The sequence below is a fragment of the Gadus morhua genome, chromosome 17 (genome assembly GCF_902167405.1).
Source record: "Gadus morhua chromosome 17, gadMor3.0, whole genome shotgun sequence".
In the NCBI taxonomy this organism is placed as follows: domain Eukaryota; kingdom Metazoa; phylum Chordata; class Actinopteri; order Gadiformes; family Gadidae; genus Gadus; species Gadus morhua.
This window is the reverse complement of record NC_044064.1, coordinates 9,977,409-9,989,908: the sequence shown is the minus strand read 5'-3', so window position 1 is coordinate 9,989,908 and position 12,500 is coordinate 9,977,409. Positions and strand designations below refer to the sequence as shown.

The 12,500-nt window shown below is 48.8% G+C and overlaps 1 protein-coding gene across 2 annotated transcripts in view; it reads right to left on the bottom strand.

Moving 5' to 3' along the window:
* dock11 (dedicator of cytokinesis 11) overlaps window positions 1-12,500 on the bottom strand; it is a 77,003-nt gene that overhangs the window by 46,183 nt on the left and 18,320 nt on the right. For both annotated transcript variants that reach the window (XM_030339147.1, XM_030339148.1), the window contains exons 9-18: window positions 12,174-12,241; window positions 10,381-10,464; window positions 9,679-9,819; window positions 7,747-8,034; window positions 4,909-5,031; window positions 4,319-4,401; window positions 3,685-3,807; window positions 2,578-2,654; window positions 1,768-1,952; window positions 174-239 (exon numbers count right to left, since the gene is read on the bottom strand). In XM_030339147.1, coding sequence (XP_030195007.1) covers window positions 174-239; window positions 1,768-1,952; window positions 2,578-2,654; window positions 3,685-3,807; window positions 4,319-4,401; window positions 4,909-5,031; window positions 7,747-8,034; window positions 9,679-9,819; window positions 10,381-10,464; window positions 12,174-12,241 — 1,238 coding nt within the window. The remainder of the gene's footprint in view (window positions 1-173; window positions 240-1,767; window positions 1,953-2,577; window positions 2,655-3,684; window positions 3,808-4,318; window positions 4,402-4,908; window positions 5,032-7,746; window positions 8,035-9,678; window positions 9,820-10,380; window positions 10,465-12,173; window positions 12,242-12,500) is intronic.

The following is a 12,500-nucleotide window of genomic DNA, read 5'->3' as shown; positions in this document are numbered from 1 at the left end:
TGAATAACGGAAACACACCACCAAATATGGTATTACATAAACCCTACAGGGACATATCAAAGCTTAGCCCCCATGTACTGAGTTCTGCGATCACAAAGCCTTCCCCTCCCAACCACACCAGGATACGAGGGCAGGAGGACGTCCCCCCCGTCCTCCTCCTCCTCAGAGCCCACCTTCAGAGGAGAGGCCCCCTCCTCATCAGAGTCCCGGAACTGGACGCAGACAGCCAGGTTCCTGGCCTGGAGGGTGAAAGCAGACACACAGACGCTGGGTTAGACATCACTGGTCAACACAGAAGGTCTGGACCAGGGTTTCGAGAAGAGAGACGAAACTCTCACTGAAGACAGTTCAACATGAGACACGAGCTCCGGCCTTTAGCGTTTTCACTGATATGATATATGATGTTGGGAAGTGGAACTAGAAGTGGGAAGTGGAAGGGGGCTTTGTGTGTGTGCATGCCTGCCACGTGTAGTTTCAACCTCGGTTCATCTGACCGACTTCTGGCTACTGGGGTGTAATGCCGAAGAACTGCAGAAGTGCAGTGTCGAGGCTGAACTGGTTTCACTGAGCGGTTCTCTGAGGAAGCTGGAAGCAGTGTTACAGGAGGCCAAGCATCCTTCTGGAGCGTATTCACACCTGCCTTGTTTGGTTCGACCCAACTAAATAGAATCGCTGGTGCAGACCTTGTGGGCTGGTGTGAACACAAACCATCGAAACTCGGGTGCGGACCAAAAAGTCTGACAGAGACCCAGCCGGAGAGGTGGTCTCGGTTCGCTTCCAAACTAACCGTTGTGCGGTTCGCTTGAGATGTGAAAGCGAACGCACCTCGATCCGATCTAGTTCTAAAAATCATGCGCCTCTTGGACTTAACAGGCATCCGCTCAGCCTGATTAGCGGTAACTCCAAGTTTAGCAGCACATTGTCAGAACGTCGGGTGAGAATTTGTTGTAGCTCAACAAGGAGCAAAGAGGAGGCGGAACGTCTATTGGGTATTTGCGTCCGATATCCAATAAACATTTCGTCTCCTCTCTGCTCCATGTCGAGCCATGACTAATTTTCACCCGACTGCTGAAAAAAGCATGTAAAAAGTATGCTGGAAAACACACATAAAAGTGCAGATGCATATAATTCATTCAGCAACAGGCTGAGGGAGAAGGAGTTCGACCGGTCCGGAGATCAATTTTTTGTTGCGAAAATTGCAATGTGAAAAGGAACCGCACCACACCATAAAATAAATATTGTATTTTTGTCCGGAACCAAAGAGAGCAAACTAAAGGACTTCCCTGGTGTGAGTACGCCCTTAGAGTTTAAACGGGCACTGAACATGTGTCCTCCTCATATGATAAAGTCCATATTTTCTTCATCAGGGTTTGGATTTTGCTCTTATTATTTGACAATGGCTAACCGGGAGGACTACAGCTAGACCGCTGCAATCAGGGTTCGAGCTCAGAACTTTTATGGCTGTCAAACCCCTCAAGCCACTAGACTATCCTGCCCCCTCACCGTGTACACCCCCCTTCCACAAAGCCCAGATGTATCCATCCAAACCGTCAATAGATATAATTTCACTCGAAATTTGAAAAACACATGACTAATTGTAGTTCCCCTTTTAGTTTCACTTTCAGTTTTTCCCCAAAGGAAGCTATTTTGGTTCCCCATCACACCTCAGCCCTCTCCATCCTATATCTCCTTTACAAGTACATTTAGCGCACAGTTAACCACAAATCAACACTCAGGTGGAGCAGGCAAACAGCCAGCCGGGCGTACCTTGGCGAAGGTCTTCTGGTTGTCGTACTTGAGCTGCAGGGGGTAGACGTACAGGTGGTTCTTGTAGGTGGAGAAGGGGTAGTTGTAGCGGGCCTCCTCCGGGAGGAACTCGTCCATCTCCAGGGACACCCGCTCACAGCCCTCTTCATAGGGCTTCACCGGGATGTAGGAGGAGGTCACCGTGTCTGCAGGAGGAGGAGGAGGGGGAGGAGGAGTAGGAGGACGATTTGATGAACACTTTTTAGGATTTTGTGCTTGCTCCCAAAACATAAACCTGTACGTCGTTTCTGTGTCCTTGTTGCTGTGTGTGAATAAGTGAATGTATGTTTCAGAACAGAGAGAATAAAGGAGAGAGAAGAGAAAGAGCAAAAAAATAAGTATGTGGGTGTGTGCGTGTGTATTGTAAATGAAAAAGAGAAAAAAAGAAAGAGAGCGTCTGTGTGTGTGTGTGTGTGGGTGCGTGCATGTTGGTGATTGCATGTGTGTGCGTGCACATGCATGTTTATGCCCTTGCATGTTTGTGTGCACCTGCATATGTGGGCAGGTGCATATGTGTGTGTGTGTGTGTGTGTGTGTGTGTGTGTGTGTGTGTGTGTGCGTGTGTGTGTGTGCACGTGCAAGTGTGTTCTCGTGCACGTGTTTTTTTGGAGTATGTGTCCGCACGTGCACGGGTGTGTGCATGTGTGTGCACGTTTATGCGTGTGTGCATGCATGTGTGTGCATGTGCATGTGTGTGCACGTTTATGTGTGTGCGCATGCATGTGTGTGCGCATGCATGTGTGTGTGCACAAGGAGACAGCAGAAACCCACTTGAGAGGTCTGGGGGGACGCACTCGATGGTGACGTTGAGCTGTCCAGGGATGACCTGCAGCTTACTCTTCTCCGGCCTACGGGACGGAGGAGGAGAGTGAGAGGGTCATCTCTGGTCATCCTCCTACTATCCAACTCACAGGGTCGTCTCTCGTCATCACCCTACCATCAAACTCACAGGGTCATCTAACGTCATCACCCTACCATCAAACTCACAGGGTCATCTAACGTCATCACCCTACCATCAACCTCACAGGGTCATCTAACGTCATCACCCTACCATCCAACTCACAGGTTCATCAACTACCGCTCACATAAACGCTACGCCTTCAAAACGTTTCCCGTTGGGACGAGGAGGGCCGCAACGGTTGAAATGGGGGTTATGTTATGTTCAGTGTTGAATAGCAACCTAAGCATCCGATAGACACGCTATGCTCCAGTGTGTACATTACCGGTGTAGGTATATATATATATAATGTATACATTTTATAACGGGGATGTCATCCAGTAGAACAGGACATCAGTGATCAAACACAGACGTGTGCATGCGTGCTCGCACACAACTTCTTGTGCATAATTAACACACAACATGACCAGACTATTCAGAGACCAGGTGGAACATTTATATATTGTTAGTATACGTAAAGTTGTGTACGTCAGCATATATACTATAAATATCTGTGTGTGTGTGTGTGTGTGTGTCTGTGTCTGTGTCTGTGTGTGTGTGTGTGTGTGTGTGTGTGTGTGTGTGTGTGTGTGTGTGTGTGTGTGTGTGTGTGTGTGTCGCTTGGCTCGGGATATTCGGTGTGTAGTGTGAACTCCGCCAGGAAGCTGTGAGATCAACACATACTGTACTGTAATCATGCACACACATACAGGCGCACACACACGCACGCACATTCGCACACATACATATTCACAAAAACGGGTGCACGAGAACGCAGTACACATACTGTATATTATCTGAGAACACAGTTACGTAGCTAGGCAACAGTGTTGTTTATAAGCTATATATCTGCGGTACATGATACTGAATGCTCTGTTCCAGTAACTCAGAAGTGAGGAGACCGCCAAACAGGAAATAGGTTTGCTGTTTGATCGACTCACTTCCTGATGTCAGCCAGCAGCTTGATGATGTCATCTGTTGACACCTTGCTGCTGTCCTGACGATAGAGCGGAGAGAACTTTCCATCCATGTCCAGACCACCCTGGGCGTCTTTAAACACCTGTCTGCAGACACACACACACACACACACACGCACACACACTCACACACACACACACACATACACACGAACACACACACAATACCATACACACACATAACAACCAACACACACACACACACACACACACACACACACACACACACACACACACACACACACACACACACACACACACACACACACACACACACACACACACACAAACAAACACACATAGGGAAAAGGTAAAAGTAGATGTTAATGTTCTTTAATAAGTACACACTCAACCACACAGGCAACTCCCAGGGTGAAACCCACGAGGTCTTCCCTCGCCCTGGTTCAATATACCTCAGAGGAGACAAGCCATAGCAATTAGTGGTCGAGCCGGAGTGACGGAAGCGTTTGGAAACAGGACAGTTGAAGTCACTGCATTAAAAGGCAACATCGGCCATTGTTGATCTGTGCCAGTCAAAAGCTTCAGACCTGCTTATGATGTTTGTGACAGGTTGGGAGGTACGGAGGGGGGGGCTTACTTGGCTGCCCAGGCAAAGGGCATGCGGTATTGGCCCAGCCGCTGGCACGTCAGCTTAGCTGCCTTCAAGACCTTCTGGGCCGTCTGGAGAGAGAGAGAGAGTTACTTTCTTCATATGCTGGGTTACTGGTATAATATGTAAAATTTAATAATCTGTATGAATGAATAACACATGTATAAACACACAGCAGTTTGCATTAACATAAAGTATGTACAACTGTGGTTCCAGGTATTCGATTTTTAAGTTGGCAACTCTTGAGTGAGCTAAATAGAAACGGATCTCTTTTGGGTTGTTTTTTTTTAGTTGGCAAACAGAAACAATAGAGCATTTATAACTTTGCTTTCTGTGACTGGAACTATTGGGTAACTCTGTTAGCAACTGAAACCGAACCAACTCAATTGGGTTCTCTTCATTTATCTTCAGGCATGTGGATGACTCCCACTCTCCTGGAGGCCATCTTGGTTCCATCTCAGCTCCCCCAACTCGCTAGCATTTACTCAACCAAGCTGGCCACAGATCGGCGAATATCCCCGTTCTGTGGCTCTGCTGTGTCAGCGTGCGTGGGGCTGTGCGTTGCCGCGGCGACAGACCTTGGCGGCGTCGGAGGTCTTGAGGTACGGCTCGGCGCAGTGCGTGATGCCGTTCTGAAGGACCTTCTCCACGCGCGCCACCAGGAAGATGTCTGCGTGGGGGTTGGTCACCGAGAAGATGCCCTAGAGGGGAGGGAGTGGGGAGGAGAGAGTGAGAGAGTGAGAGACAGACGATGGTGGGAGGGTGAGGAGGACGGACACGAAGAGAGGCGGGAATCGCGGGCAGCGGTGCGGGACTTTACGACGGCCATGGGTGTTGTTTAGCGTGAAGCTAAGCTTGGAGATGGGTGTTTAAAGTGCACACCGTATTACAAAATATTATCATTGTTATGGTTATGAAGAAGGTATTATTAACGATGGCAGAATAAAGGGGGAAGGAGAATCATGAAGCCTGTATTAAGGCTGAATAAAGAACCATGTAAGCGATAAAAGAGATGTTTAGCCAGTACTATTCACTTCTCCAGAGCTACGCTAATGTAGCCACATACAGGAAGTACTGCTTTTATCGTACAGGAAACCCACGCTGGGCTAATGATAGGTCCTGTAGAGCTCACTGTGTGTGTGTGTGTGTGTGTGTGCGCGCGCGAGTGTGTGTGCGTGCGTGTGTGTGTGTTTCGTAACAGAGATGGTTAAGAAAGAGAGTTATATTCATTGGCTACTAGCATTGTGTATCGGCTGCTCCTTTTAAAAATCCTACATATCGGCCTGTGGGGAAGCAGCCCATTAATATAGGAGGTTAGATAAAGAAGAGTGTTGGGATTCATCCAGAGACTAATACATTGATGCCCTCTTCTTTTGCCAAAGAGAATGTCTTGGCATTCTCATCACCCATGAGGCATTGCAATGACCATTCTTTAAGAGGCATAGTGGATAATAGCTGATTAGATCTGTATCCTCTTTCTCTCTCTGGTACCCCCTCTTTGTTTCTGCCCCTTCATGTAGTTGGTATGGGGGATGGGGCGGTAGGGGGGGGGCACACCCAGCCCACCTAAATGAACCCGCGGTAAGCCCAGTCGCAACAACACACTAATGACAGAGAACCTTGTGTGTGTGAATCTGTGTGTGTGTGTGTGTGTGTGTGTGTGTGTGTGTGTGTGTGTGTGTGTGTGTGTGTGTGTGTGTGTGTGTGTGTGTGTGTGTGTGTGTGTGTGTGTGTATGTGTATGTTTGCATGCGTATGTGTGCAGGTCTACTGAACTTCCACACAAAATGCCCGTCATTTAGCTAGCGGTAGAGTAGGCAGGCTGGAAACGGTTGTTAAATGTGTTCCTAACATTGCCATGTAGGAACCCCTGCTTTGCTTTACCCCCTGAAGTCAGAATCTTTCTCTCTCTGCCACACACACACACACACACACACACACACACACACACACACACACACACAAACACACACACACACACACACACACACACACACACACACACACACACACACACACACACACACACACTCCCGTGGGCTCCCAGACACTGTATCTGTTCCTTCTGCTTCCAGAACAGTTCAGTCGTGTTGTGGGGTCGCTTGACATGACATGTTTCTGAGCGTGCGTGTGTGTGTGTGTGTCTAATCTAAACTGTTCTGAGATTTACCACAGCGGGTCAGTGCTGCCTATGACATCATCGTTATTAAAACTGGCCCAGAATCAAGCGCAGTCAAAAGATGTATAGCTGAGGGCTGTGTGGAAGTCACGCAACGTGCCGTGTGTGTGTCTGTGTGTTTGTACGTGCGCGTGCACATGCGTTGATCTCACAGCCACCTGGCAGATTTCACAGTACACACCGAATATCTCGAGCCAAGCGACACACACACACACACACACACACATACACACACACACACACACACACACACAGACACACACACATATACCCACTTAATACACACATGCGCTATTCTTTCCTACAATAAAGGCCAGGACTTTAAAAGCTACCTCAGTGGGAAGAGGAAAGGGGGGGCGGTGCCCCCCTCCTCGGCCTGGGACATTAAACCCCCGTGAACGGGTCCTAGCATGGACTGCACATGTGGGTCTGCTGAGCCACATCAGACAGCGCTGCAGTCCTGGGCGCAATGTGGCCTCTGAGCGGTATGAAATGCAGGATTGATGCATGCGCGTGTATAGTTTTATTTATACACATTATCAACGGAGGATCCCACAAGGTTTGCAGCAAGCAGGTGACAACTATCACGTTTGTATGTGGAATGCATCTTATGTTCATGTAACCGACATCTGTGGTAATCGTGTCTTTGAATCGTGTCTCTGTCGGCATATTTTACCCTAATTTAATACACTGGTTAGACTTTGGACTATATTGGCTGCCCAGATTCTAGCTGATAAAACTGTTTGCCAATCCACTCCCAGTTCCAAACAGCAAGACTGCACAGGAAAACCAGTGAAAACATTATGAATCATGCGCAGATGTCTTCCATTAGAAGTCTGACATGACCGTGCTAAATGTTTAATCACTTGGTCATCCTTGATCAGGATGCCCAGCCTGCTCCACACTACCCGGGATCTGAGTTCACTGTGAGTCGCTATGGAGAGGAGTAACCGTAAACTACACAGCACAAAGAGTAGTTCAGGATCTCCTTCCTTTGATTACTTCAGGGGAGAAAACAGAGATACACTACACACAGTCACAGTCACTGTCCCAAACACAAACACAAACCTACACAATCACAATCAAAAACACAATCACACAAACATAATCACAAACACAAACACAATCACACGCAATCACAATCACAACCACAACCACAACCACAAACACATACCCACACACACACACACACACACACACACACACACACAAACGCACACACACATCCAAGCCGTTACCTGCGTGGGGAACCTCAGCAGGGCCTCAGAGACCCTCTGCAGGGCGGGCAGACCGCCGGCCCGCCCCCCTTCCCCGTTCACCAAGGCTGGGCTCCCCCCTCCTCCACCTCCCCCTCCCCCGCCCGTCCCGTCTGAGGACTCGGAGGGGGTGGGGGAGGGGGGCGGGGCGTCCCCCGGGAGGAGCAGGTCCCGGACGCAGGGGGGGTTCAGGTCCACGTGGAAGTCGGACGAGATCTTGCAACTCTTGGAGACGTCGAAGAGCGCCAGGCTCACGAAGAAGGGCTCCACCTGGAGAACGGGAGGGGAGGGGGGGAGGGGGGAGAAGGGTGAGAGAGGGGAGAGGGGTGAGGGGTGAGCGGGGGAGAGAGGGGAGAGGAGGGAAAGGGCCGAGGGGGGAGAGGAGGGAGAAGGGAGAGAGAGGGGAGAGTGGCGGGAGAGGGGAGGGGAGGGGCGAGAGGGGGCAGAGAGGGGAGATGGTTGAGGGGGGGAGAGGAGTTAAAGGGGGAGAGGGATGAGAGTAGTGAGAGGGGGGAGAGGAGTGAGAGGAGTGAGAGGAGTGAGAGGGGGGAGAGGAGTGAGAGGGGGAGAGGAGTGAGAGGGAGGAGAGGGATGAGAGGAGTGAGAGGGGGGAGAGGGATGAGAGGGGAGAGAGGAGTGAGAGGGGGGAGAGGGATGAGAGGGGAGAGAGGAGTGAGAGGGGAGAGAGGAGTGAGAGGGGAGAGAGGAGTGACAGGGGGGAGAGGGATGAGAGGGGAGAGAGGAGTGTGAGGAGTAAAAGGATGATAGGAGTGAGATCAATTAAAATCCCACAGGAAGTCCATTAGGACAAACGACGAAGAGAAGAGTAATCTACGGATTACCTCAACGGTCAATAAGGTGCATAATTCTACAACTTCAATTGCATTTATATCAATATATTTTTTGTAGAAAATTGCATATCCTTAGATACAGTTTTAATCAAGTCCATAACCAAAAGCCATGAAATAAAATATTGCATTGATCCTGCCCACTTACACTAATTAAAATCAGTGACTGTAAATAAATATGTACGTGCACGACTGAAACTACGCAATCATACGAGCAGATTCCTGTGTAGGTCTATGACTATGCCACACGCAGACACACAGTGCAACCTGAAGGCAGGCTGAGCTACTGTAGCACACAGCTTGTAATGAGGTCCACGCACTGGTCCGGACGGTACCAGACGAAGCAGCACGCAATAGACAAGACAGAATAAACACTTCGGAGAGCTTAAACCTTAAAGGACATAACAGTGTATTTTTACCACCACGGCACTGGGACGGCGGCTAGACGCACCAGTATGAATAATGAAATGGGTTTATCTGGGACGAGGCTTTCGGTGGGCTGCTGAGTAGCGGTAAAATACACAAACTGCGGTCTTGGTGACCAGAAACAAGGATCAGCTTCTTTCAAGTATTGAAAGAAGCTACATATTAAAAGCACAATGTACCAAATTTAACAAAATAGGTAAGATTATAGGCAAGAACATAGATTCTGGTCAACGTCTATTGAACACATCGATTATGCTGCACATCTTTTTTCCTTTGAGGACACTTTGAGAATTCATACCATAGTCGTTAGGTGGCATTTGTTCAAACATCTGTTTGAATTCATCTGAGCCAAACCTCCTTAATCCCTCAGGACTTTTATTTTGCAACTTGATTCTTTCCAGCCCAGGGATGCACTATTCGGTGTGTGCGTGTGTGTATGCATGTGCGTGTGTGCGTGCGTATGTGTGTGTGTGTGTGTGCATGTGTGCGTGTGCATGTGCGTGCATGTTTGTGCGTATGTGTGTGTGTGTGTGTGCATGTGTGTGTTTGTGTGCATGCGCGAGAGTGGCATCTGTACGCGTGCATGTTTGTGTGTATTTGCGTGCGTGTGTGCGTGCGCGCGAGCCCCACGGTAGCGTACGTTGGTGAGGACGCCGTCGCCCTTCTCGCTGACGCAGCCCTGGAGGCTGAAGGCGAGGTCGTGGCAGCTGACCACGATGCGGCGGCCGAAGCGCTCCTCAAAGGGCTTCACGTCCGGCTCGATGCCCGAGAAGTCCAGCCGCTGTCAGGAGGGGAAGAGGGGGAGACATTCAGCCTCACCCTATATCCTGGAGGGGCTTCAGCTGCACTCCACATATCAGCTGGCCTCAATGAACAAGATATTAAAGCTGATAGAAATCGCTAATAGTCAGATAAAGAAATAGATACAATCTGAAAAGTCAGCCGCTGGCCGATGTTACTCTCCACACAGACTGTTGGTCAGCATGCAGCCAAAGCCCGCTCAAACATGATTGGTCGATACCGCTCCGACTTCAAACAGGAACCAGAGCACTTCCGATACCAAAGTCTTGTCTCATTGCACAGAGATTCTGCCCTGATATGCAGAATTTGCTATAGAGATTATGAATGAGCAGGGAGGTAAGGGTAGGCAGTCAATGGGGATCAAACCTGGAACCTTTTAGTTGCCAGTCAAACTATTTTACAAGCCGGCATCACTTACATATAACTAATAAGAATAATATATATGTTTAAAATTGTATACAAATCCAAGGAAAGAGTCCAGGTGGGGCTTGAACCAGCAACCCCTGGTTCACCAGAGAAGCAGGAAGGCCGGCTGTGTTACCTGTGTCTCTGGGTCCAGAGAAAACAGTCTCTGCCTCACTTCGTTCCTGTTCATCTTATTGAGTTGGTCTGTCTCCCTGGCGTACTGAGAGAGACATAGGGAGAGAGGGAGAGAGAGAGAGAGAGAGAGAGAGAGAGAGAGAGAGACATAGGGGAAGAGAGAGAGAGAGAGAGAGAGAGAGAGAGAGAGAGAGAGAGAGAGAGAGAGAGAGAGAGAGAGAGAGAGAGAGAGAGAGAGAGAGAAGTAGAGATAGTGGGGTGGGGGGAGACATAGTAAGGAAGAGAGATTAAAGATGAAAGAAGTGTGAGGGAAGAAAGCGAGGGGGAAGTGAAAGAGAAGGGAGAAAGGGAAGAGAATGACATAACCACTCACACACCCAAATGCACACACACACACACACACACACACACACACACACACACACACACACACACACACACACACACAGAAATGTCAATTAATAAACAAAAACCCAATGTTGCCCAATGACTTTGACTTTCTGGGCCGTCTGGAGAGAGAGAGAGAGTTACTTCCTGACCGGCTCAAACCTGACCGGTTTGAGCCGGTCAGGTCATATGATTTTGAATTATTCTACCAATCAAATCAGTTGACTGATCTGTCTTCTCCTCGTACTTCATTTGAGAGAGAGGAATGGAGTCTGAGACGAAGACAATGAGAACAATAAAAGGCAGCAGACAGTGAAAGAGAAATCCCTGTTCTAGCATTGGTTTACCCTGCCTCCTCCTCCTCTTACTCCTCCTCCTCCTCCTGTTCTTACTCTTACTCCTCCTCCTCTTACTCCTCTTCAAGTTCCTCCTCTTACTCCTCCTCTTACTCCTCCTCCTCCTCCTGTTCTTACTCTTACTCCTCCTCCTCTTACTCCTCTTCATTGTCCTCCTCTTACTCCTCCTCCTCCTCTTACTCCTCCTCTTAATTATCCCCCTCTTCCTCCTTCTCCTCCTATTCCTCCTCCTGTCACTCCTCTTACTCCTCCTATACGTCCACTTCCCGTCTGCTCCTCCCATCCTTTCCTCCCTCTCCTCCTCCTCCTCTTGCTTTGACTCCTCCTCCTCATCGTCTGTTTTATCCTATCCCTTATTTTACCCCTCTTATCCCCTTCTTTCAAACCAATTATCTTCCTCCTCCTGTTCTCCCTCCTCATCCTTTCCTCCTTGTCCTCCTTTCCCTCATCTTCCTGCTCTTCCCACTCCTCTGACTCCCTCTCCCCCTCCTCCTCTTCACCCCCCCTCCCTCCCTCCCCCTCCTCCCCATGTGGTTCCAGCCAATCAGTGTGAGCCATCATGTCTAATGGAGTGGGGCGATCCATAGACGTTTGAGGGGATTTGGCCCCAGAGACAGCCAACCCAGCACAGCCCTGGGGGGGGGGGGGGGGGGGGGGGAGGAACCCCGATGTTTCCTCTCCCCACCTACCCTCCTTCCTACCTTCTTCCATTCATGTGTTTACTTATTTATTGGTGTGTGTCTATCAATGCTTTAGAGAGCAGCACAGCCTCTCTGATGAAGCTATAGGCTGTAGAGAAACGTATTGGAAATATGGAAAATATGAAACCAGAACTGTACGTTTGACTGAATATATGACTGAATGAATGAATGAGCAGTCAATCAACAAGCCAATCAATCTTGAATAACATATCCAAAAAGGGTACAAATGTATGACGAAACTAAATGACTGAATTAATAAATTTATTGATGACCGAGGTTCACAGTTAATTCAGGCTATATTGGACTTACATGGCACAAACAAACAAACAAAAATAAACAACAAACACTACCTTCATGATTTCTGGCTGAAGGCTCCGGCCCAGGTTGTCTCCCTTCCCCTGGCTACTGGTCTCCTCATCTGATTGGACGAGAGAGATGTCAATCAACAATTGTTAAGACATAGAGCAACGTAAACACCACAATAGTACAAGGTTAAATATACAGTGTGGACGCAAAAGGGGAATACAAACAAATTCTGTCAAAATGTTGGCCTTCCCCTCCCCTATTAAACGCTGCATACTAAATGCTTTTCTGGGGTTTTCTGGGCAGGCAGCTGTCTGAGAGAGAGAGAGGGACCTACACTCGATCAATTTGGGCCAAATTAGTACGTAAAGAGT